At 36.0% G+C, this 27,469-nt stretch overlaps 2 protein-coding genes across 4 annotated transcripts in view; one reads left to right on the forward strand and one right to left on the reverse strand.

The window, feature by feature from the left end:
- RSPH14 (radial spoke head 14 homolog) overlaps positions 1 to 27,469 on the forward strand; it is a 113,709-nt gene that overhangs the window by 16,781 nt on the left and 69,459 nt on the right. The gene's annotated exons all lie outside the window — the stretch shown is intronic.
- Positions 1 to 27,469, reverse strand: part of GNAZ (G protein subunit alpha z) — an 82,717-nt gene that overhangs the window by 3,021 nt on the left and 52,227 nt on the right. Inside the window, exon 3 of one of the 3 annotated variants that reach the window (XM_064522226.1) lies at positions 12,033 to 12,189. The exons of the other annotated variants lie outside the window; for them this stretch is intronic. Coding sequence (XP_064378296.1) covers positions 12,033 to 12,189 — 157 coding nt within the window. The remainder of the gene's footprint in view (positions 1 to 12,032; positions 12,190 to 27,469) is intronic. 3 annotated transcript variants of the gene reach the window in all.

A 27,469-nucleotide genomic window follows, 5' to 3' on the forward strand; every position in this document is an offset into this window, starting at 1 on the left:
ACACTTCAGCACCAAGAATTCATTTCAGGATTTTCCAATACTCAGCAATAATTTTTCCTGATAAACTCAGGAACTTATTGATACAAATGAAGGAGGTGTTTTTCTATCTGTACAATGTTGTGAAAATAGTAGCCACAAGGGATAAATAAGAATCACATCTTCAAAAAGCAATAGAAATACTCTCACATACAATATTTTTATTAACTATTTCATTATCTTCACTCAATCACTACATGGTTTGTATCTTGCAATGCTCCCAAAACATCCGTCCTGAGATATCCCCTCAAATTTTCCAGTTTACCTCAAGTAAAAATAAAAATGCTTACGTTATTAAGGAGAACTATAAGCAACATAATAGGAACATTCCATTTGAAACCTCAAAAACATTGAAGCATTCTCAGCTATTTTGTACCTGGGAGTTGTAACTGTTGTGAAAATTTCCTGAAGATTATCAAACTATAGAGCAATATTTTATTTCACTGTGAACAGTGGGAAAGGTGTTAAGCACATCCATTGGAACAATTCATTGTATATTTCCCCATTACCTTATAAAGTACATTTAAATCAGTAATTCCCAATAGAAGTTACTGAATGTGGAAGTTTGTCCCAATACAAGTCTTGCACTGTTTATGACCCAATTCTTATGAGAAATTGTGGCTACAGTGTAGAAAAAAAAGATTACATAAAGAATATAGTAACCTTGGGAACTCTACGAATAACTGCAAACATAAATGTATCTGTACAAAATACTACATTTCAGAATTTTAAGTTTGCAAAATGCAATACTAAAAATTTTCATTCCAATTTGATAGGCATTTAAGTTTTTCTTTGTTGTTTTCTCTTGGTAATGTCCATCATTTGATATCTATTAATATTGTTGGTAAGACAACCCCGGAACAGCCTGAGAAAAAATTACTTATGTGGAGGCTTGGACTAATGTAAGCAGTTTTATATTTTCCATTTTCTGTGTGCATGGAACAAACGTAAGATTCTTCACTGTAAACTCACTATTGTTCATCCAGAACATTCATATGTCTGTGGCACATTATAGCTGAAACACCTTGAAACTTAAAGGGTTCTGTGCTTACACTGATTCTTTAGAATTGGTGCTGAAATCAGAGATACTGCTTTGGGTTTTCAATTTCAATTGTGTTATAGCTATAATTCTGTAAAAATTCTGTAATTCTGGGTTTCTGACTGTAGCTCTATTAGTGTTTTATATGGAATGGAGCAGCTGGAAATGTGATTAGAAGTGATTTTTTTTTTTAATGGAATAAGATAAGGTATTGAAAAATTCTCTTAGGACTCCTTTTTCTCTTTGCCTAAGAAAAAATAGCTAGAAGTAAACAGATGAAAAGTGAATGGCTGAAAAAACAGAGGATGAATTAAAATAGAACAGGTAAAAGATGAAGAAATTGAAAGAAATGGGGGCAAAGCAACAACAAATGTTAAAAAAGTAAAAGTTAGTTAAGGGGAAGGAAGAGGAAAAAAAACAACAATGAGAAAATCTTTTCTTTTTTTTTTTTAAGTTTAAAAACCCCCAGTCACTTTAGTTAAGCATGTCCTTTTACAATCAAATAGGAACCTATCATGTTCCTATGTGGATTTGAAAAGAAAAATATGGCACAAGCCTACCCTCCTCCCCAAATATAATACAATTATATAAATCTTCTCTAGCATATGGAACTGAATTAGATTGGATTTGCCTGCACACATGCACACAAAAAAAAAATTGCCATATCAAAAATGAGAAAGGAACATTAAATATATTCTTATATGCAAATGCCTGACCCCTGTATCCAGAGTGAGAATATAAAGCTAATCTGTTGGCTAATCTGTTACATGAGCACTTAGAAGAAGGGTAGACAGTTAAGATTAAAAAAGGTAGAAAAATTCTGTCCTCAAATACATAGAATATTAAAAAGAATAGTGTCTATAAATTTAGGTAATTTGCAGGTGTTTTTTGTGACTTTTAAGCATTTCAAGTTCCTGCAAATTCCAAATATTCATAAAACAGATTACATATATGTATAACTGATTTTTCTACCATCAAAAAATTCAACTTTGCAATAAGGAAGTAGAACATGAAATCTTGAAATTTAGCAATGCCACTGCTTTCACAAAAGTTGTACTTCATTTGCCTTGTAATACTATTGAGCGTGACATTTCCCACAGTATAGTTGTGTTCCTTTTTTAATGCAGTACATACTTCACTGTTGGAATCCTTTGCTCACAGTGTATCATAAAAAATAGAACATGCCTGAAGAGATTTGCCCAAGGAATCACTGCAGCATCATATCCAAATTCAAATAATCCAAGTATTGATTGTTTGAGGATATTTAGGCACTAGCAAGAATAGACAACCCTGTCTCCCTCTCCTTTGATATAAATTCTTTGTCACGGACCTATCGTGAAATATGAGGAATACATATGCATGTGCTGAGATGATTGTGCATGTCCAGTATTAGGTAAATGTCTAACCTGGCAGGTCTACTTAAGATTATTTAAGATCAGTGCTAGAGTTTTCATGGCAGCTGAATTGTAATGAATTTACTGTTTCAAAAAGTAGTAGCTGGACTTGCTATACTAATTATTCTGCAGGTATTGCACTCCTTTGTGCATATTTTTGGTTTCTACAAACCTTATGGATTATTTGTAAGCAAGTATATGCTTCATTTGTCTGGCTTGCACTCAGAAGGAAAGAATATAATCTAGATTTATTACTTTTTATGTTGTTTGAATGTAAAATATTCTGGCCATTTTTCCTGCTTGTGAGTGGAGGTGAGAGGCTGATTTTGTTTTTTAGTAGAAATAACAGTATTGTGGGCCTGATACTCCTGAAGTTTGCATCAGTTTTATCTTGTGCATCTCCATTGACTTCACTAGAGTTACTCCACATTTCAACTGGTGAGATTAAGAAAGAATAATTTATCGCTTAACTACACAAAAAGCAATATGAAAATGTACAGATAATCAGATCATTTCTTTATAGCTTACTTTTTATTCTGTTTTATTAGAAAGCAAAAACATATTCTATTTTTATCACCTCAGAAGAAACCTGCAACAAAGCTGATCATTATTGTTATACTAAAACAGTATCTTGAAAACATTCCCTGACCCTTAAAAATGTATAACTGCTGAAATATGAGCAGACCATTTGTACTACCTATCATAGCTTCCTCATTTTGTGTTACTATTCCTTTTTATTTTTGGTGGATTGACATGGTAAGAATTGCATCCTCTGTTCTCAAAGTTCCATAAAGACATTAATATTTAGTGGACAGATTATACCCTACCTACCTACCTTTCCTTTCTCACATCAACCATATCAATCTTCTGAAATTTATATCAATAACTCAGGATGGAGAAAATGCAGCTCATCCAAACTGTGTTCAGATACATACCAGCAAAAGATACCTAATCTTGTCATCTTTCCTGTTTATAGGATTATAAGCCTTAGGAACACAGGGCTGGAAGGATCATCAAGGCCATTTCCCTGATAATAGAGATACCATATCATAAAAGTCCTTTCATAGACTTTCATACTGTACCTTAAAAGTAATTTTTTGCAATGCTGGTCAGAGCAATGATTTATTGATTCCACTGTTATATTTTTAACAGTGGCCAAGATGTGTAAGAGAAAGATAGAAAAATCTATTGTATACAGTATAACAGTAACTGTCCTGTTAAAGGAATTTCTGCGTACCTATATCAAGTTCTACCAACTGACTTATGCTAGGAAACATGAGGGTTTACATTCCTCCTGTATTGTTTTCATAACTCTTCATGTCATTCTTCTAAACAAAAGTTATTTTCTAGCCCTTTTTTGAATTCCACAAACTATGTGCTTCAAGAACACTTTTTAGCAAATAATTTTACAATTTAATTTTGGTAAAAATTTTCTTTTATCTGCTTTAAGGCTTTTCATAATATCATTGACTGTCCATCTCTTGAATTACAAGGAGGGGTGTCTAAGGGACAAAGGACTTGCCACCGTTTCTTCCCTGATGTTATGTGAGCTAGCTAAATCAAAGTTACTGCAAACCTGCAGTATAACTGCATCCATGACTGCAGCATAGACACAATTGCTTCCTAGCATCCTGAAGTTAATGAGATGTGGACTGGAGTTGCATTGTGTTTTTGCACAATGGTAGGTAGTTTACAGTTTATACTATAACTCACTCCTGCTTTCTGTTCATTGTATTTCATGGCTTCAGATATTTCTGGCCTGTATGAGGGCAATAGCAAATTTCCACACTGTTCAGAATAACAGGAAGGTGAAATCCACATAAATTCTTCAAATAGAAGCATTTCCATAAGGAACAGAGCTACTGAAGCCTGACTTCTACAGATCTGTCTCCTTTATTCCCTAAACCACTCTTGCTATAATAACCTATGATTTTGTTCCTCAACTCCTTCCGTATTTCTTCTGATATTACAAGGCAAGAGACAGCACAGTCTGTGATTCGACTGAAGCTCCATGCAGGGTGATTGGCTGGCAGACCAGATAACAGGTCTCCTATCCTGTCCCAAGTGGAGTTCCCTTTCAGATATGGCTGGAATGGGTAGGAAAAGGACCTCAGGAAAACCAAGTTCCTCAGAGTTCCTCATGAAACCCAGCTAAAGTAGAACTGTAAAGGCCCTCAGAAGTTAGAAGTCCATTCTCCTGTTTTCTAGCTTACAGTTGAAAAGTTTTCCTGATGCCTGATTTGAGTGTTCCTTTCAACAATTTAAGGACAAAGCTTCTTATCATATCCTCCATGAACAAGGAAAGCATAGTATTCCTTTCCTCTGTACAGCAATAATTTAGGTTTTTGAAAACTGTTACCAAATGCCTTTCTTCAGTATTTTCTCCATTAATTTCACTTTTTCATTCAATCTTTCATTTTTTGGCCTCAGGCCATTTTTTCCTCTGGACTCTTTTCAACTGATCCACTTAAGTTTTGAAATGTGAGGCCTGAGAGTGCATATAGTGCTCCATTTGTGGAAATAGACTTTGCGTACTTTTATGCTGTATCCCTGCGTAAAATATGCTAGTATTATGTTTGTCTTTCCTGCAACAGCATTTCATTCTTAGGTTCAGCTTTATGATCTTCTGCTGCTCCTAGATTATTTTCTACAATGTTCTTAGGTCTGACTGTTTCATAAATGGATTCTGTTGTTAAGAAACATCCATGCTAAAAGTACCACATTTATCCCAAATAAGGCTTAAAAAAATCTGAATAATTCTGTATTTGCAGATCAAACCAAGAACATCTTCAAGAGCTTTGGCAGTTTCTGGTTATTTTAAAAGCCCCCAAAGCACACTGGGCACCCTTTGATGGTTGGCACTGCCAGAGTAGCAGAGTGTAAGCCCCATGTTGAAGTCCAGCTCACTAGCCTCTTAAAAGATGCTGAACTACAAGCAAAATTATATGGTCTCTGTATTTGTTTCTGCCTTTGCAAAGGTGAGATCACCTGACACTTGAGCCTACTTTATATATGGACAAATATAGATTTGTAAAATTGTGAAAATTCTGTAAAAATGTGGCTTAAAAATCTGCTTGAGGATTTATTTATTACTTTTCACAATGCAAATCCTGACACAACAAATAATCCAGAAAAACATCATAGGTCTGTTACCCAATAATTATTGTTTTTCTTTCCTTTGCTGAATTTGAAACTGATAATAAAACCGTGCGAGAAATCATCAGCTCATTTGGAAATGCTTTTGCTATTAATTGTCTGGAAAAAAAACATTTTAGAGCTAATGTATGGTTTTGGCCATCTCTCCAAACGCTCCTGCCAACAGGATATTGCATTTGAAGAGGTTTGCATTTATTACTGTATTTTGTAGTGAATAATAATACTGTGTATCTCTACTACCAAGTCCTCAATTGGAATCTGTGGTCCGAGGACAAAATTAGAGAGTCAAAAACCTCCCATAAATTATAAAATGTAATGAACACTTAAAAGATCACTGATGGTTATAAATTACCGTAAACCAGATGATCTCACAGATGACGTAATGGTAACATCATTAGAGAAAGGAGAAGTATATGTAAATTGTGTATGTGTAAGGATATGTATATGCAGAAGAAGGAAGAAGGTGAGTTTACAGAGATTAGTTGGCTTTATCTCCTGCCAAGAGAAATTTCTTGCACAGACAGGTATAAAATCCTGTAAATAAGTGGAAGAATATATCAAGATTACCCAGAACATATCAGTAAGAGACAAGTTAAAAAGGAAGGAAAATTCTTGTTGCTGAAAAAACAGCAAAACACAGAAGTGGTATATTCATTTTTAACCTGATGCATTTAACCTTAATATATGCATGGATTTTGCAGGGCTGGACATTGTAGAAGATTAAAGGTGAAAATTTTTTCCCAACTCGCATACAAAAACATGTAAATTATGAAGTGTACTTTCAATGTTTTTTGTATTTTTCAGTTTGTCCCCCTCTGGATAAAATACAGATAAAATAAAATAGCAGAGTGTCTGTCCAAAGAGTATGCAATATAAATTAAACAGACCACAAAGGCAGATATGGAATGAGCTCAGGATACCAGATGTTTCAGGAAGAGGGAACAATGTGAGGAAAGACATTAAAAAAGATTGAAAGGATAGCTAAAAGCTAAAAGGAACTGGATGAAAGATAAGGATTGATGTGAAGACGCTAAATTCATTTGTAGGTACCACAAACTGGATTTGAAAATTTGATCGCTATAAGGACAATAAGTGTAAATAAAGGGACTCTAGCAACAAAGAAGGAGTCACTCAGAGTGGTGGGAAAACATTTTTTTTGCTAAAGTTTGACTTAAGCTTTTTAAAATATTAGGAAACTCCTGTGTACAGAAGAGCAACCAAAAGGAAAGACATTTGAAACATAACTGAGAAAGCATTATAGAGGATTTTTCAGATAGGGGTGGATCAAAAATGCAGCCTACAGTAAGGAGCAGAATATAAGCTGAAGGCAAGACTTCAGATACATTTGTTTTAGCAGCAGTGGCATTTTAAATGACCCTACCTCAACAGTCTACTTTTCTGCCTATGCTGCATCCTCTGTTTTGCTGGTACAATTCTTGTTAGGGCCACCGAGGGAGTCAGTTCATAAAACTGGTGTAAACAGTAGTCTGTCAGAAAAAAAAAAAAAAAAAAAGAAGAAAAAAGGAACAGAGTCTTGGTTTTTTGGACTAAGCTCACTCCCTCCTTATTCCACAGCTTTTGCAAGAAAAGAGCTGCTAGCAGGCTATCTTGTTCCTGACAGTGTTTAGGGAAATAGTCTTGCAAAAATATTTGTTACACTAAGCTGACATCCTGTCTACATGACTAAAATGTCTCATCAAAATGAAAACTACCCTGCGTCAGGGCTTTTGTCAGAGTTAGCTGCCTGTAGTCAAGAGCAGCTCTGATAGGGTGCAACTGCGTAACTTTAGGAAAAAGCTGCGAGAAGACTTGCTGGGAGACTCCCAGCACTTCTGCTCAGTAGCTGCTCAGGCACTCACCCTTGGTCTTTGCCCAGGTTATACTGCAGCTATGTTTATGCCATCCCCTATGTTTATGCCATGTCCCTCACTGATCTGCTGACTTGACTTCCTGGCTTGATCCCAGAACTGCCTCATTCCTATGGACTTGTCTGGCAATCCGGACTGTTAGTCGAACCTGGGTACTGCAACGGAGCTGTTTCGCTCTTCTTCTGGTACTGCGGGACTGCGTTGCTCGTCAGTGAGGTCACAGCCACTGCCTGCCTTGCTGCTACCCTTGGCTTTCCCTTTTAAAGGAGCCCTCTCTTGCTGCTCCCTCACAAGCCATAACGTCTCAAATTTTGATTAACTTTCTGTCTAAGGCAGAAGAATGCTTATTAGAGCTGGAACATGAAGAATAAAGCAGTTTTGTTTTTTCTGCAAACTTTAAGACTTACTATACTTAAGAGCTGAGTGATCCCAAGGGAGACCATCTGATTCACAGAACAGTGGGCTTCTACAGTGTTAGAGCTGCAATTCAAGTAGTCCTACTATTCCCCCAGAACCAGCATATATCCTTGTTTTCTCCTATTTATGTGATTGGCCTCCTAAAAACATACTCTAGGCCATTTATTAAATGTAATTATATTTCTCAAGTGCAGCCACAGTGGCTGGAACAAAGCTGAGAAGTAAATAGGCAGAGAATCTTGATAATGCCCTGCCTGAAAGCGTGTCTAGGCTAAACTGATGATAAACCAGTTTGTAGATGCTCATATGGATTTGGGATTGCAGTTCCAGAGTCATTCTAAGACACTCTAAAGCTGTGTAATTTTTCATAATCAGGAGTCTTAACAGCAAAACACCAGAGAAGGCGGCAGCCATTATCAAGAAAGGCAAAAACCTGTCAGAAAGAACCTTAGTTGGAATTCTTTTTCTAATAGCACAGGCAGGAGAAAAGTGAAGGCTAATTTGGTTAACAATTTTTTTGACAATTAGAGAAAGCAATACATTTATAAGGAAAGGAAAATTAGCAGTAATGCAAAAAATAAGGGAAGCAGTTCAAGTATACAGTGCTGCAAAGGAGAAAACTAGCCATAGAGAGGACAGGAGTCAGGGTCAGGATTCAGTCAGGGTAGAGCATAACAAAATCCTAGAACATCTCTCTTTTTTTTATTTAGGAAGATAAGTGCCATGCTGTGGGAGCAAAACTGGAGAGATAATTCTCGGCTACATGGTTCTGGGCAATTAAGCAATAAATTGCTGAAAGTGCAGTAAAATTTGCGTGGCATAGTGAAAAGTCACTCAAACATTACAGTAATTAGGCCAGATAGGGTAAAATTCTAGAGTACAGGGAAACCAAAAGTTAATCACCTGCCACGTTTCAGGTAAGGGCAGTCATTAATGAATATATATCCATCGCAAATTTGAAAACTGAATTTCTAGAAATTTAAAAGTAAATCAGATTAGCCAAGACAATGGGTGAGATAATAGGATTTGGATTTTTTAATGATAATAGCTTTAATCAATGCTAACAAACTCAGTCAATGGAAATTATGTTTAAAGATGTGGCACTGGTAAAACACAGTTTGCAAATAATTGGTTTTCAGTAAACTAGTTGTCCTGCTTTCATGGGCAAAATTGTTATAACAGCTACAACTTTTCCAACAAGGAAAAGCAGAGGAGGTTGGTCTGTGGTAGCAAATACAGAATCTGTTTTGAAACCCAGGTTACTGGCAGAATCTTAGCTGCTAAAGCTGTTGTGCAATCCAATACAATTCAGTAATGGATTGGAGAAGTAGATGTCTATTCACCTGCTAGATATTTCTAATAAGGGGCAGATACTTAGAAAAGGAATGGGTGTTGTGTAATAATGGTATACTAAATGGGTATAATAAATGCTGAACTAGAGGAAAAACATTAAACAGAAGCAGATAGAGTTGAACTACTGCTTATCATCTAAACTTTTGGTTAGAAGCAGGATGGTGAAAGAATTAGTAACCAGTTGTACCTGACAGCTAAGAGCTTTCTTCTTCAATGTAACATCATTATTTTAACATTGGTAGGTATTTCAGAATCACAAAAACCTTAATTAAACTGAATAATTTCTCTTGATTAAATTGCAGATATGATAATCAATGAATCATTTCCAGCAAAGATGCAGATTATACTACACTGGTGCAATACTGTGGTTGCATGGTACAAATGCTGTTCATACTTTGGGAATCCCCCAAAACCCATTTCACAATTTACCTGTAGTAGTAAAAGAAGGAAAACGCATTATTGGACAATGAGTAAATGTATCGGGAAGGCAAAACCAAGCTTTCAAGTACCAGTAAGATGTAATCCATACAACTGTGAAAACCTTAGGAAAAAAGAAAGAGGCAGCACCTGTTTCTATATGAAGAACAGAAAACTAATTGAAGTTATTTTGAAGAATTCTTAGTAGTTATCATGGAGACATGAAATGTATAGTGTTGTCATAAATTCAATCTCATTTTCCAAGTGGAAGTAGATAATAAGTAGATTCAAAGCTAGGAGAAAACAGTATTCATGGCAAGAAAAGGCCTTTATAAATTTAAAGTAGTGGCTTCTGGCCACTAACTACTAAAGTAGTGCATCAGTCAGATTTGAAAGGACAATGCATGACATGGCTCTCAGTTTGTTATAGCCAGATGGCATCTTGATCTTGATATATTGTGAAAATCTTAAATAAGAAGTGGTATGCTTCGACAGTTCTGAGATAAGATGAAGGCTCACACTCTGAAACTGAGCCTGAAGATGCATGATATATCCACTCATATACTCTTATTCTATTACAGCAGGCTTATTTTTGGTTTTGTCAGTATTGCAGGACTACTGTATGTATTACAGGGGAAGGGAACTTGGAAGGGTTATGGCTTATTATAACAAATAATGAAACAGATTACTGTACAACCACCAAAGGAGTTGTGAAAATTTTCTATTAATATGGAGGAAAAATAATGGTAGAAAAAAGCATGCTTCTTCTCTGCAGTGTCTTTTCCAGTTCAGGAATCCCGGGGGAGGGCAGCTAGCCAGGTGGTTAGGAAAAATGTGCTACTGTAATTTCATAATTACACACAAGCTGGTATGTAAGCAAGATAATGCCGAGGCATTATCCAGACAGCCTTGTTGGGGGCTAATTGCAAACTCTTCCCCAAGCATGAGAACAAGGAATTGGTTGCTTAAGGGAAAGAACATGCTTAGGAACAGATGGCTGCTTCCTTTTTTCCAATAATTTGCAAACATGCAAATGTCCCTGATCATCCTCTGGAACAGGAGAGGTGTACTTTGCAGCAAAGAGTTCCAGAACAACAAAGAGTTTCCTAAAGAGAAGACCTTGTTATCAAGATAGCATGTAATTAAAAAAATCAGTTGGTAAATGGAGCCAAATAGGAATGTAGTATTTCACATTTTTACATTAAAGTTTCTGGTCACAGTTGGGAGAGCTTTAAGCTTTAAAATGAAAAAAAAAATGAAGAGAAAAACTATCAGATATGCGGGAATTAACTACCATTTGTGCTACATACATAAGAATTTTCTCTTTCAGTGCAACATTATTATTTTAAAACTGATAGGCATGTGGGGCTTTTAAAAACCTTAACTAAACTGAATAAAATTTCTTTTTGGTAAAGTGCAAACATGATAAAGAAAATTGATGCAGGAATGGTAATGCTTGCTTTCCAGAACAGTGGGAAAATCTTTGAATGTCAGTAAATTTTGGAAGAATCATTGAACGTTGTTCCTTTTGTCCTTTTTCTTGAGATCGTGGCTGGCAATCAGTATATATACTTGTAGGTGTGAGCTATTTCACAAAATAGCATGTTATCTTTGAGATGCTGTTTAGAGATTCATAACTTTAGACCTTCTGAAGAAACCAGGTGAAGCTAAAGTATATGAAGAAAAGGTGGAGGGGCAAAAAGGTCATTGCATCTGTTGGATGTAATGACTGTTTCTTCCTTAAGATAACTATACAAAACAATTGAATCCTTTCTGAGATAATGACAGTCTCCAAATTAAATTCAAGGAAATATCATTGCCTGAGATAAAGTCATAGTCAAAGCAATTTAGAAATTCGAACTATGTTTGAATACATGTATAATGGAAGACAGTGGGAAAGCAGAAGAATTTTGCAGAAAAAATACAGATGATGCAGAAAGTGAGAGAGAGCCTGGATAAATATAAAGAGGTGCTTTTTGTCTTGTAAAAATGTCTAGATTGAGTGCTAGCTGAAAGGCCTTTCCTGTCTAGCAGTTAGTCAGTCCTGACTGAGTGTTGGCTAAAAGCGACTTGATGTAAAGAGAAAAAGACTATTGTATGATTCATCTTTAGTTCAAGGAAAGAAGATTAAAAAGAATGCATAGGATCAGATAGCTATGGGCCTAAATGGGGACAGTGATGATAATTCCATGAGGTACAAAAATAATTACTTTCATCTAATAATCAAGAAGAAACTAACTCTATCTATTGGAGAGAAGTAAAAGGACTTATCCAATTTGCTCTCTAGATTTCTCAAATAAAGCAATGAAGAACCTCAGTGAGGTAGGATTAAACTGGGATAAAACTCTTTACCTGTGTTGTCCTCTATGTACTTGCTTCTAGTTTTGGCATCTCCCACAAGGGACAGCATATCCAATAGGGATTTGACTAGACAGAACTGTTTTGCCTTTCCAAATTCTTTGCTTCCAATCCTAGGATCCTGAAGGTTTCCTGGAAAATGCTGTAAATTCTAAAATTTCAAAGTTAGAAAGGGTGACATATAAGAGTACGTTCTATTGCGAATTCATTGAGACATGTTCCTAAGACACTTAGAAGCTTAACTTATTCCAACAGCAGCCAAACTTATTCTCCTGTCACTGAAAGAGTATGTTACACTAGTTTAAACAACTGCAGGGATTCCTGAACACTTATGTGGTGAACAAAACAGGAAAGAGGTCAGGATTACTAGAAGCTCTGCACCTGTCATGTAAATATGCACATGTACATGCCATCTATTTCTGTCCTTCCTATCAAAACTCCTTTCAGTGTCCTGCATATAAAACATGAATGTGAAATGCAGAAAGATGGAAAACCAACAAATCATTTTATTAGCATACATATTCTTTATGCCACTATGATAAAGGGAAATTGAAATGTATGATTAAAAAAAGGTATTATATTAAAGGAAACTTAAACCTTTACTACCAAATGAGCATATGGAAGGCTGTGAAACTTGGGGTTTAGGAAGTGGAACTCTGAAGGAAACTTCTCTGATTTTGGATATGGTAATATATATTTATACACTGAGGGCAAAAACATGCTCCAAGTGTGGAACAAACTGACTTCCAGTTTTTGGAAACAAATTCATCCTCAAATTTGTCAGAAAAATTACACTAGCAAACAAAGTTTGTAAACTACCATGTTAATTCCTCACTATTTTAAAGAAAATGTCTGTGATTGTTTATACTTAAAGTTTGTACATGAAAATGTAGAACAAGCAGAGGAGGTGGTAGTCAATATTTGATGCATTTCTTTCAGAGAAGAAAAGGAAAAAAACCTGACAAAGCAGTACTGCAGCATACTGTCTCCCTTGATGATTTCCCGTGGAGTATTACTCCTGTCATTACAGAAAACTCTGCAGATGATAATTGAATCTGGCAGTATGAAGCAGAAGCACAGGGGACCTTTAGTCTTGGCTATTGCATAGAAAAGAATTGTATTACTAAGGCTTACTGTGGACTAGACTAGACAAAGCAGATTTAATTAGGAGAAGCATTTTAACAGAGTCCTGAACATTTCTCATGGAAAATCAATCTGTGCAGCTTTTTAGATTCATGTCCATAGGAGTATGTGATCAAGTTAAGCACTGTTATGCAGTAGTTACATATTGTCCAGTCTAATATAGTGAGAAAACGGGTGAGTTGCTGGAGGCGTAGCTGCCAAGCTCCAGCCTGCCATGTCTCAGAAGTTCTACACATCCATTACCAGTTCCAACTGGCCAAAGTGTGTTGTCCTCCAGATACAGAGCGATTAACAGCAGGATGATTATTTCAGATGCAAAAGACCACTCCCCTAAACCTGTGTGGGGAAGCGGGCCTCCATTTAGGTCCAGCAGCTGGGGGTTATCATCCTCTCAAAGCTGGTAATACCATCTTTCACTGGCTCTGTGGCACTACACTCTGTGGACACCACTACTGCCATCATCATGGAGGTCTGCAAGGAGATTTACCCCATAGGATGCCATTTGAGAAATCCTGTATGATACTGTGGTATTCAGAAAGCATGTCATGCTTAACTGTGCCAAGGTCATAAAGAAGAGACACATTCCCATCCACTACCCATGAAAGAGGTCCAGGACTATTATAAAGGACACCATGACAGGGCCTTACTAATGAGGAGGGACAGTTCATGCAACCAGCATTGGCCACACTGGCTGTGTTTATGGTGCTAATGTATATACTTCTAGGAACAAGGGTCATTGATTGCCTTAGTATAGTAACCTGCATTATTAAAGGCACCACCTTCTGTCTGTCTGTCTGTCTCTAGGAGCGTGGACTACTGTCACAGCATGGCACTCAGGCAAGTTCAGTGTGTGATGATAATCGGGTTCATCATCTGGTGGTGCTAGGCCATTTAGCGTTTGCTTTTGAGATCAGTTTGGTGGTAGAATGCTGTTGGGATCACAGTGGCTATTCACACAGTCTGTATGAAAACAGCCATCAGTACTGAAGTATTTTATTTTGCATCCTAAGACCACACAAGGTGGGGGGTCACCAGCCAGAGTGATAGCCTCTCTCAAACTTTAGAATTGAAGAGATAACTTTGATATAAATCAGTACACAGAAAGAAAGGGCTTTGTATATAGATAGAATAGGATCATACTTCTGTAAGACTAAGGTAACTGTAGTGAAAATACAGAGTCAAAGTACCAAATAAATCTTAACTTTACTCAAGATTAGGTGAGATTACTACAAATATCCAAGCTCAGGCAAGAAGTCTAAACTAACACTTATATTTAATTGCAGTTATTTAAAATTGATAAAATAAGCCAACCATAGAAAAGGAATAAGTTGAACTATGTACAGAGTTTATCTCCTCTCTTTAACAGAGGTTGTGAACTCCACTGGATCCATTATGTGTAGGTTTGTAATATAAAAATAATTAATAATGATTGAAAAATATAAGATTGTAAACATTAATAATGCCTTATGTAACCAATCATAAACATATTACCAAATGATGGACATTATGCATAAAAAATGAATCTTAGAAAAACATTTACAGAACAAAGCCATAAACAGGAAAACAAGAACTGCAAGCTAAACAAGACAGCTTGTGATTATTTCAAACGAAGTATACAGCATTTTATTGAACAGAATCCTTATGCTTCTGTTCAACACAAATGTCAAAAACATAAAGAAATAAGAGCAAAAATGATAGCCTGGACATCAACAGCAGAAATATTTTAAAGTAGTAGTTCTTTGGTGCTACTTCCTTAAGGTAAGGTTGATCTATGCCTCCTTTACTAAGCCTGCTTGAAAAGATAGATAGATGAAATTATAAATGTGAACAGAAGCTATAGAGAAAGACCAGCCTGTTTGCTCAGCAGATGGAAACAACTGCTTTCATTTTTCTGCTTCTGACCTTTCTTACACAAATCTATCTCAAATTTTCCTTACTTCTTAAGCCCTAATACTTTACTTGTTTTTTCCCTTTTCCCTTCTATACTGCCCCTTCCATAGAATTCCTATGGAAACAGTAAAAGCATCTATCCTTAATATATTTTTAATCTGGGAAAATAAACAGAGACACTGCAAATGTGACTTAGCAGCATGTCAGTGCAGATACTAGCAAAGAACACCATTTGACAACAGCAAGCAGGGATACATACAACATGTACTGTAGAGAGGACCATATGCTTGCTTTCTCATGAACACAAGCATCAATTACAATGATATAAGGAACATGTTGCTATAAAAACAGTTCTAGAAGAAAGTACTGCATACATTTAATAGCTTCCTATCTGCATGCTCCTGCGTAGCATTATTCCTTCCCCCAAGTCAGGGAGTTGGGAAAGAAAGAAATAGCAGGGGAGAGCCAGCCACGAAGGCCACAGAGATTATCCAGCAGGACAAATTCAAGAACTACCCTTAAAAGATACTGTAGCTCATTGTCAAATATTACTGCATTCCTATTATTTTCTGTACTTTTCACTCAGGATGTTTCATATCCTTTGCCATCTAGCATCGTTGCTGCTCATTTTCTCATTGGTTTCTTCATCTTAACTGCACCCTATCTCCCTCTCTGCCATTCTCTGCCTTTACTCTTGACCTCTCCACCTTTGTCTTTCCATTAACTAATACCTTAACAAAACACCCGTTTCCCCAAATCTTAAGAATACTACTACAGAGGAAGGTTGCATAGCAAAATGTGACTCTACTTGCATTGCTGTACCTTTTCCCTCCAGAATGGAAGGAACTATTCTATCAGTATATGTTTGTACATTGTACAGACCTACACAATACATGTTTACACAGTGCCTAGGTAGTCCATAATGTAAACAGTAAAAGTAAAATCAGATATCAAGACTAATGGAGCTAAAAAGGGGATAAAATATCAAATGGCTTTTAAAAATGTCAGTTCCATGTTCAAAGAAACATTTGCTGATGACCGCCTTTTGACTATCTTGTCGTCTCCAACTCACACGGCTAAATTTTCTTTACTTGGTGATACAATCCAATCAAAAATATTTGTACTTTTAACATTATTTCCTTTTTCCTTAACAAAACGTTATGGTTGCTCAGAGCAACCTTTGGTGCTACTTCAGGTTTCCCAATGTTTCTAGAAGATTGTGAGGATTTGGGAAATCTTTGTACTACTGGCATATTCCAGTTGTTGGTACAAATTTCATATATTATTGTTTATGAGGTCAGTCACACACTATCAACACTATTCTGTATTCCCAAATCAGGAACAATACAGATTTGTTAACCCTGGTGAGCACAGTCTGACACTAAGCTATGAATATGCTAAAGGTGTGTGTGTATATATATATATATATATATATGGTATTAGAATTCTGCTTTTTTTTATCCCTGATAATAAATTTCAATTAATTTCAATGCTGACTCATTATCTTCTAATGTATTTTTTTAATTTCCCTTTCAGGCCCTTAAATTTCTTGCTTAGCTCAAAGGCAAAAGGGCATTTAAAGTATACGTTCAATATACCTGAAATGTTACATAGTTTTACAGGTAAGGTGGCTCAGGACTTTAGCTGTCCTCATCTGAGATCCTCAAGCTTAATATCTTAGCCCTCTGTGTTTAGACAGTAAGTAACTTAAAGCTGCATTGACCTACAAGGAGAGGCTAAGGGAACGGAGCTTGTTTAGGCTGGCAAGGAGGAGGCTAAGAGGTGATCTAATAAAAGCCTACAATTACTTGAAGGGTAGTTACAAAGATGAGGAAGCTCAACTTTTCCCAGTAGTATCAGATGAAATAGTACGAGGCACCGACAACAAATTGCACTTTGGAATTTCAGATTAGATATTAGGAAAAAAAAAATCACCAGAAGGATAGTGCAGTACTAGAACAATTTGCCTACAGACCTTGCAAAATCCTCATCCCTGGAGGTTTTCCTCACTCAGCTGGACAAAGCCATAGTTGTCCTGATTCATTGCTGTCAGTAGTCCATATTCAAAAGAAGCAGCTGACAGAGAATGTGATAGAGTTCATCAAATCATGAAAGGCATGGAGATGGTGAATAGTGAATGATACTGCACCATTCCTAACCATTCAAGAACTAAAGAACATCAAATTTGATTATCTGACAGTAGATAAGTATTTTTCCATGCAGTGCATAATTAAATATAAAACTGTCATGAGATGCTAGAAAATAATAATAATAGTAAAAGTTATAAAAGTGTAATTGGGTTCAAAAAGCAATTAGACAAATTAAAGAGCAGTTTACAGACAGAAAGATGTTGATGCAATCTTTGGTTCAGATTTCTGGTAGGGTATATTGTGGGATGTATCAGTTTATGCTTGATCTGTTCTATCTTTTCCTAAATATCCAGTATTGGCCAGAGCTGGACATACTATTGGGCTGCATAGATATTTTCTGTGACCCAGTAAAACTGTTCTGTATGTTATGCCTGTTAGAGTAGCTCATCTGTTTTGAGAAATAAGCCATTTCATTCCGTATTAGTGCCAGCTTCTCAATTACATACACTAATGCTACAGTTCCTAGGCAACTTTGCCTTTCCCATTAGTCTTGTCTTGTTTAAAGGAAAAGTCTGTTTGTTTTAAAAACTTCACCATCATTTGAAGCAGTGAGTGTTGCTCACCAACTAGATAAGCAGAGAGGCTCAGAACATAATGTATTGACCTTGAATTATTGGCATTGTCCAACACCACAATTATATGAATGACAGGATAATGGGAGAAATTTTTTCCTAGACCCAGAAGAAAAGTTAAAATTGGCTCACACTGGTCCTGAACCAGTTTTCATCAGAACAAAGTTGACCAGTAGTTGCATTCTTCAGTAGTGTTTGAATAATAATGAACAGTAAAAAGAGCCACTTACAACAAAAAGGTGTCACTTTATACTGACACATTCACTGCAGGAAAAAAACAAAAACCCACAAAACCTGAGGCTATTTTTGAGATGGTGTGACATCTTGAGAAGAACACTTTTTGCCCTCACAGCTTAAGCAGCTGAAATTCTTGCTAGAGTTTTGGCTTGTCTGCCTTTTATTGCATCTTTGAAGATATTTTAGGCAAGATGCTTACAGAGTTTGGTGCAGCTGGAGCTCTTGTGGGAACAATGGCTGTCTTATCTTTTTATCCTATCTGTGTCACAAGATTAATGTAGCATACTTAAGGAGCAAGTGGCAATTCCAGATCTTCTAGCAGCCTTGCCTATAATTCTAACATAGCTCTTGCCATCATGCTGATCTTCAGCTTTCCTCCTACTAACCTAGAAAAAATGTGGAGGCTGTCGGGCACATAGGTCAGTGTTCAAAGTCAGAATGAAACATGAACAGAGCAAGAAAACTAAATGGAAAGAATGCAAAGTGACATTTTAGAAGCATTTTTCTCCATGAAAGAGAGGGTCCGCATTTTTCTCCATGAAAGAGAGGGTCCACATTTGGGTCTGATCTTGGCCCTTTTCCCATAAGCTGAGAGGGATACTTAGGAGTGCAAAAGCAGCACACTTAGCAGCATGGAGAAAGAGAGAATCTTGTTTTCACTCTCAATAAATTCTTTAGGTCTTAAGCAGCATTATTGGAATTTAGATCAAAATCGCCTTCAAGAGATGATTTCCATGAAGTCATTTTTAGAGTAATTGGAGAAGAGTGAAAGGAGAGGAATGTTGATGGATTCTGAAAAAATGCTTCTCTCCTTTATTTGTAATGGAAGTTGTAGTCTGCCAGGCTACAGACAAAGAAATAAAAGTGGCTTTGGGTTGCCCAAGACTGAATAAAAAAAAAATGCTGTGGTCACACGATACAAATCTCTTTCTTGGTATAATTTACTGTTGCTAGATTTGTTCAAAAAAAAGATGGAGATTAACTTTGATCTGGAATTTATTCAGCCATTTTCAGGATCACCTCTTCCACTTTGCTTAGACACAGACTAATCCACAAACTCTTTCATCAGGCAAGTTCTGTCTTTTTTCTGAGTTCTAATACCTCAATGCTATGGTCTCCAGGTGTCTCACACCTTATTTTAAGCAGTTTCCACATAACTACAACCACTACCACCTTCTCCATTCTTCTTGGCACTCTTGCAGTGGTTATTTATTGCATCAGGTGTGGTTCAGCTTTTCACAGATCTCAATGAATGGCACCTTTCCCATCCTCAAGCTTTCTTTCCAGTGTTGGTTTTACAGTGCTAGATGCATGAGCTTCAGTCACTAATCTTTGCTCTCAAGTTAGACAAGTCCGTTTTGGTTTACAATTACACTGCTGTAAACCTGGAATAATTGTAGTGATATAACTAGAGTGTTGTACAGTTGAAACCACCAGAACATGGCTCTGTATTGCAGCAGCAAAATGCATTCTGATTCTTAAGAATCACACTATTTTCTTCAGGCCAGAGAGGCACGTTTTTTCATTTACAGTCACCATAGCATATGCAGTAAGCATACTGGAAAGAAAACCCTCTCTCATTCACCATGCAAGATGGAAATGTTATGTGCCATTCAATGTTTTCCTTTATTGTCATTACTCAGTTTATGGACTTTTGCTTTGCTATGAGCTTACTGTTCATCAGCTGCCCAAAAGAGAGAATTACTAGTTCCTTCTCAAACTTATAATTCTTGTATCTGAATATTTCATTGTCTACATTTATTTTCACAGCATGCTGCAAGATCAAAGGATATTGTTAACAGCAACTTATAGAAGGGAACTATACAATGAGCAATTAGAGTTACAAGGAAGATAGTAATTCTAGACACCTAATTTAGGTACTTAGAACCTCGTTTTCAGTGGATTTATTTATTTAACAAAATGTAATAGTTTTTTGAAGCTTTCGTTGATAGCTGGTGTGGCTGTGAGTAATCAGACCTACTACAAATCAAATCCCAGGGTCTCACATCAGAGAAAAGTGAGAAATGATGTGGGATTACTTATGAAAGTTTTGATTTAAGAGACTAGTTTGAACCTGAAAAGGAACACGGACAAATGAAGAGATCTGGTACAGTAAAATTCAGCTGCTTTAACCATATGAATTTCCTCTGTTTTCCTACAATCCTGCTTCATTCATTTCACATTTTACTCCCTCTGCAACAGATGAGGGCAGTGTTCCTACAGTTGACAGTATTATTTATCACATAACCCTCATTAATCATAGAAAAATCACTACATCCACTAAATGAAGCAAAAATTCCATGGAAAAAAATAATGTGACTATAATGTCTGAATCAAAATACATAGACACAAGAAGTTCAAGATAAGGTTGCAACAACAATATTCTGTCATTTGTTAACTCTTGATTATTTGATTTCACAAGATCGCTTAAATCCCACTCCACCTCATCCTCTACCCGCACTGCTCCACAATCTAAACCCATTCCCAACTTTCTCACTGTTCCAGCTCCCAGTTTCTTCCTCAGACTTGTTCATTCCAGATGAGAAACACTGTTTTGTACCATCAAAGGCTGGTCAGATCTCCTTAATCTATAGTATTCATATTAGTATAGGAATTTACACAGTTCAAATAAGTTCAAGTCTGCAAAGGAAGGACAAAAAACATGCATGTGAGACAAAAGCCATGCCAGATTTTAAGAAGATCTTAACAAGTTAAAGCTGCCAGAATTTTTTTAAAATATGGGCAAAAATATTTTTCCAGTGCTTCATTCTTGCAAGTGGATGACATTTCTTAAAAAATTCAGCATAGGTTATTCCATTTGCAAAAGGGAGAATTACTGTCTTCTGTCCCAGACTTTCTTATCTCCAAATTGGCATAATAAGATTCCTCAGCTGTTTTGTTCTGTCTGCATATATGTGCATGGACATCTCATAAAGGGTCATGCCTGCATTATCTCTAAACTGGCACTAGTACACTATTTAAAATTTTCCTCTCTCCTACACTGGGGAAAAGTTGTTCTGGTGCTTTACACTAACCCTGAAGTTTGCTATGCTCAAGATTAAGCAGTTCTTTCATACATCCATCATCAAATTTTATGCTCTTAGTCAAATAATTTCTTTGGCTCCTTAGTGTGATTTTGTGTGTGTGAGAGAGAATTTTGATGCAGTCTGATTTTTTTCTAAACTATAGGATTCAATGCATGTTTGAGGAAAGCACTTTTTTTTTTTTTTTTTTTTTTTGCCATGGAAAAATTCCAACTGAAATTGATTCCACAGACTAAGGACCAATGTCAGATGCCACCAGACTAGTTGAGTTTTACACAACCAATGCCTGTTCATAGGATGTGATGGGTTTTTCCTGCTCTCAGGAGGCAATAAAACCAGCATTATTAGCTTATTTTAAAAAACTATCCTGTTGATGGGATTAACAAAGAAACACTATAAAAACTCAAACTGAGATTGTGAGAGGAATTATGGTCATGGAAAAGGAAAGAAACTATTGAAGTGCTGGGAGAGTAATGACAGTCTGGGAAATGAACAGAGCAGGGGAATACAGGAGAAAAAAAAGAAGCTGTTCAAACATCTGATCTTTTCTGTGATTGCAGAGGTACAAATCATACTAATTTTTTTTTTTTTTTTTAAGCTTACCTGATGCTAATAACAATTCAGTAGTCCTAGCAGCCTGCCTGATGCCTTTTCCGGCAAATCAGTTTTTAGTGTTGTTGCTGTGAAGTAAATATTGTCTGGTAGGTGAGCTCTTAATTAATGGATCTTGGATTGAATCAAGAAAGAAAAATTCTGAGAATGAGTTATACCAGATGAAAGAAGGGAAAATACTAACCGAATTATTAACTTTTGCAATCATGAAGGGACTCCATCTATTTGTGTGGCTGCTTATCGCTTGTCCATTTCACTGATTTCTAATAGAACTGCAGAACGATTTTCTATTCAATCCATTTAAAATGAGGAAGCTTATACTTTCCTTGTGGTTTGTGTACTACTTCTCTATTTTCAACTTTGTTTTTATACTTCAGGTCCTAAATATTAAACCCAATTTTGTCCCTGGTTATAAGAGATTAATTTTGGTCCAGTGAGGCCTGAACTTAGCCTAAGCACTGAGTGAGAACTCAAGATGCCATCTCCTCCAACCTCTGTATTCCAATACATTCATTCTAAGTTTCTCTTCAGGTTTCCATGGAAATAGCAGAGAAGTGTGCTTATATTCTTAGTATTAAAATATTCAGAAAAAGAGATAGAGTTGATTTACATGGCAGATGCTGTATTGCTGAGGCAGACAGTCAAAAACATAAGCTCCTTGTTGTATGTAAATGTAATCACATGCCTAAGTGCACATACTGTGGGGAGAATAGGCAAAAGATATTCACAGGGAGAGGAGGAGGAATAGGTAGAAATTCATGGTTTCTCTGCAAATCAGATCCATACTATTTGGAATGCAAGACCTCCCAGAACAATAAGAAATAAAATTCTGCTAAGATTTTCCCATTAAAAGTAGAAATCTTTCTCAAGGGAATAGATTATTTAAACTTGCAACAGAGGCACATGCTGTACTAATGATCACATATTTCAGCTAAAATGTCTGCTGTAATAATAGACCCTGTGTTTCTTGAAACAAATTCTTGGGTTGCTATGAACAGTAGTATATCAACATTTTAAACCTAAAGTAAAATCTACCCTCTTTATAGTGAAAATCACCTCATAAACTTGATGCCTGAGCAGACCCATGGAAGTCACGTTAACAGCATTTTAGATCTTCCAATTTAAAATGGGCAAGTAAAAATTAAAAGTATTTATTTAAAAATAAACAGAGTAAGCTTTGATTAAAAATGTGCATCTAATTGTCCTAGTAGTTATACTATATGTGCTAGAAGCACAATGAACTATATACTGAATACAGGACTGACACCTCTGCAAAATCTAAACACATCAACTTTTCATATCATGGATGCAAACCCACATTTACACGTCAGGACCAGTGGCAAACTCTGGGCCCTGACAGAAGGATGTCTTTACTCTCTGCGAATGCTGAATCATGTGCTTACCTTCCTTCACTGTGGGTGTAGTAGACTGGATGATTCATCCTACCTACCCACACAAGGGCATCACACAAGTAACCTGGATGAAGCAGTAGCATCTGCCTTGGGCTTTCCTGGGTGGCTCCCAGCATGGTCTGCTGGAAGGTCAGATGAGATTTAGGGCAGCAGCCTGAGCACATTCAGCTGAACTAAAGAGATTTCAGTCTGCTCACTGGCCAGAGGTCTTACAGACAGTATAGAGTGTCATTATCATCACCTCTCAGCAGTCCTACCTCTCTAGCCCTAACAGAATCTCAAGAAATATTCTAAGACATCATCTATGCTCTTAGACGTAGAAGAAAATATACTACTGTTCTCAGCTGTAACTCTTGCTGTGATGCTGTGGTGTGTGTAAATAATTGTTGAAGTGTATAGGTATTGCAAATACAACCATATGGCGCTCAAAATTATCTGAGATTTTTTAGAAATAGAACAACATACACCACCAAATGCTGTAAAAATCTTTGATGAGTACAATATTAACAATAATAAAAGTTTAGTACATAGATCCATGGTGTATCAATCATATCAGCATATTTATTTTAGAATTTCCTGAATTCAGAATTTTAAATTAAACTGCTTCAGCATCTAGTAGGGTTTTATATGTGTGCATGTGTGTATATAGGTATATATTTTTATGGGCGTGTGTTCTGTTGAAGTGGAACTCAAGCAGGAACTAGTTTGAGAGTGAATGGAAGAAATACGGAGGAAAAAAAACTTAGATAAAAAGAAAGGAAGCCTTCAGTTCCATTCTCTTTGGCTTTAATATTTAGAAAACAGTATATGAAGTTTCACTCAGACATAAACATTTTTTGGAAATTCTTTAGAAGCTGATTAGAAGATGATGATATAAGAGACCAGATTTGCAATGTGGCTAAGGATAGTCTAGATTACTTTAAAAACCTGTTTCTTTTCTGTGAGTTGTATATTTCAGTGATTTATTATTGACTGTTTTTTTTCAATGATATAGGTAATTATCAAATTAAATTGAGGAGTAATATGAGGATAGAGGTTTGTTTTTCTTTCTCATTTCTCCATTAGCTGTAAGGTTGTAAAAAAATTTGCATATGAATTTGACTTGCTTTGCAGAATGTTGAGAGATCAAATATAAAGTCAAAACTGCTTGTTTCCTAATCAACACCCATTTTTGTCATTTTTCTGCAATATATCATTTATTTCTGACTATTTCTTAGTTTATTAGTATTAGCTAATACAGCATTCTGCAATGGGACAGATGCAACCCTGTGACTGGGGAAGGAATTGAGGAACCACAGCACTTACTCTGTATCTAATTTCATTTACCACTTGCCAAAGAGGTAATGAGCAAAGAATGTGTGTGTAGGTGTGTATGCATATGTATGTATATACACGTATCTATTTATCTACCCACTTTACGACAAATTTTCTTTCATCATCTCACATTCAAACACAAATCATTCTGCTTAATTTCTGCCTATAGATTTCATAAATATTTATATTCTTTTCAGGTGCCATTATCAGAAATCCAGGTCTTGCAATAATTACTACAGAAGTAATTCACACGTACAGGACTAGAGCTTTGATTTTCCATTGGCCAATATAAGTCTATTCCGTTTAAACTAACAATGAGCACATTATTGTTTTGCTAAGATTTTCATCTTCTAAGCTGCACCACTTTAACTTCACCAGCCCATTTCTGCACATCTCTAAAAACTTAAAAAATATTTTTAAAACTCCCAACAAATCAGAAAGTATCAACAAGTAAGCAGCTGAGCACAGAATGCATCAGATCTATTTTTATGCATACAGACCAATTTGAATAACAAAAATGGATAAACCTACTGAAATGAGCCCACTTTAGAGTAATATGAGCAGAGCATGCAAATAATCAGACCTCTTTCTCCACCCAAAGAAAAGATTTCAAAATGTCCCTCCTGATAATTTGAAAAGACATTCTTTATTACATTGCCATTAGTAGACATTTGCTACTAGGAATCAATATGACAGTTGCCTGATCCAGTGTACAAATGACCAAGTTTTACATGTTTCTCGCGTAGTTTTTTGAAACCAATTTGAATTTACATCCTACTTTTTCTGCCAGCCATAAAGAGGAAACAGTTAGCAATACTGACTGCCCACTTTTGTCCCTTGTAGATTAGATTTCCTGCAAACCTAGACCTGATCACCATGTACCAGCATTTATACTGTAGCATTAACGCAATACTGTTCAACACAAACAAGATACAGTAGGGAAGCGATGTGTATCATTGCCTCTGGGAAATGCAGTGCTGATATAATAATAATCATCTGTTCTGTGCAACAGTGAAAAACTATTGACAAGGAAATTGCATTAAATCCTGAGTCTGTCATCGTGCCTTCCTTTTAGTGTTGATTGTTTCATGACAGTCTGAAATGTGGGTTTTTTGATATTTTTGTTTAATATATTGTAACAATATTAGGCAACCTCAAATTGTAGCTATGGTTGACAACTCTACCTTTGATCTCTTTCTACTTATACTTTGCAGTTGTTGTGACTATATGTAGATATACATATATATATTAGTCTGAAGCAGCATAACTTTTAGTTTTGTTTTTATTAAGTATGCTATGATGAATAGCTATGGTACTTTTATTGCATGTCTGTAGAAGTATGAAGTCTGGAATACCTCAGTCACAGACTTCTCCAAGAATATTAATCCTTTTGGTTTTGTTAAGGCATCAGATAGGCAGTTTTGAAACTCCAGCTTAAACTAGCAATATTCAGAAAATCAATAATTTATCTCACTGCCTTTTAATGACTATATTAAAGCTATGATTTCAAGTTCTGTATGAAAAGAAATAAAATAAAAAGTAATGGCATTTGTCACACCCAAAGTGTTTTAGACATTTACATTATTAAAAAATAAATAAATAAAACTGATGAAATATTTTGTTGCCATAGATTGAACACAAATATCTGCTAACACTAGGGCCATAGCCTGTCCATTTATCTTTGGCTTTCTAGGCCATAAGTAGTTATTTTTGCCATTTCAGGTGCATGATAGAATTATCAAAAGACATGCTAGCTTATGACAGGCAACATTTGTGAATTCCTAAACAATTAAACAAACTCATGCAGAACAAAAGATGTTGTGACAGTTTTACAATAAATCAAGTTTTAGCTCATCTAACTCTAAGTAAAAACACTAGACAACCTTTAATAATTTGTTAGTGCAGAAGAAATTCTTCATGTTCAGAAAGTAAAGGAAATGTCTTGGGCACAAGCCATCATTTAAACATATATCATGGTAGACTCTACACTGTAAAGATTTATAATATATGTCTATTTTATGCTGCTCAGCTTTAAAAACCTTGTAGAAAAGCATTGCCTCTCCTTGTGGTCCTTCATTCCAGAGACATGGTTTACAAGAAGTCACATAATCAATCTGTCTGCAGAGCTGGCAACAGTAAAGGGACATCCCCGTGGTTTTCATTAAAAAATGCTCCTACATTTTTCACCATGTACCTTAGGGAAGATCACTCATTTCACCAGTGAAGTGGAGCTCACAGGATGAGCATTGATTTGCATCTAGATCTGAAATGCACTTTAGGACAGCAGCCTTGTAATCCTTGTTTAGTTAGAAGTAAGATCACATTCCTAATATTGTACCACCAGCTACACTCCCAAGACTGAGATGTCATAGGGTTTTTTTGTTTGATTTTACTTTTAAAGGAAGAAGTAGCATACTTGTCAAAAAAACATGGTTTCCTTGAGCGCTCTCTGCACTTATATACCTCAGCTTTCCATCACCATTTTTGTCAAGCATTTTTCTATTTTAAATATTCCAGTTCTGAAGAAAGAATTGAATGATTTGAGTACAGAATAGCTTTTGTATACTCATAACAAGGTGACATTTCTTTGATTCACTATGGCCTTTTTATTCTAAATTTTTTCTTTAGCACAGTAGCAATAATAATATTTTAGAAAAGCTGTTTTACTCCTTTTTACCCAGGATACATACACCTAACTTTGGCTTATCTCCTCAGAGAGAATTTATTAAAGGACTCCTTTACAACCATCATGAATCAGCCTGCAGCTGAAATCTAGTCTCAGGCTGGATCGCTGGATGTTTTGTTGAATCCATGTCGCTCGGGACACTGAACACCACTGATTAGCCAATATAGTAGATAAAGTCAGGAGAGAATTATAGCAGTGTCTATGTTCTACTCTGATAATTTTATGGTGTTTGTTTTAAATACATACCCAACTTCTGCATTAATTGTGATGGGGGAAGGAGGCTGGTACATAGCAGCTGAAGTATAGAGCTTGTTTTGTGACCATGTAGTTTGGAAACACGAACATTCAGTCACCTACAGTTTCTCTCCTCT

This window comes from Dromaius novaehollandiae, chromosome 17, assembly GCF_036370855.1.
Source record: "Dromaius novaehollandiae isolate bDroNov1 chromosome 17, bDroNov1.hap1, whole genome shotgun sequence".
Lineage (NCBI taxonomy): Eukaryota > Metazoa > Chordata > Aves > Casuariiformes > Dromaiidae > Dromaius > Dromaius novaehollandiae.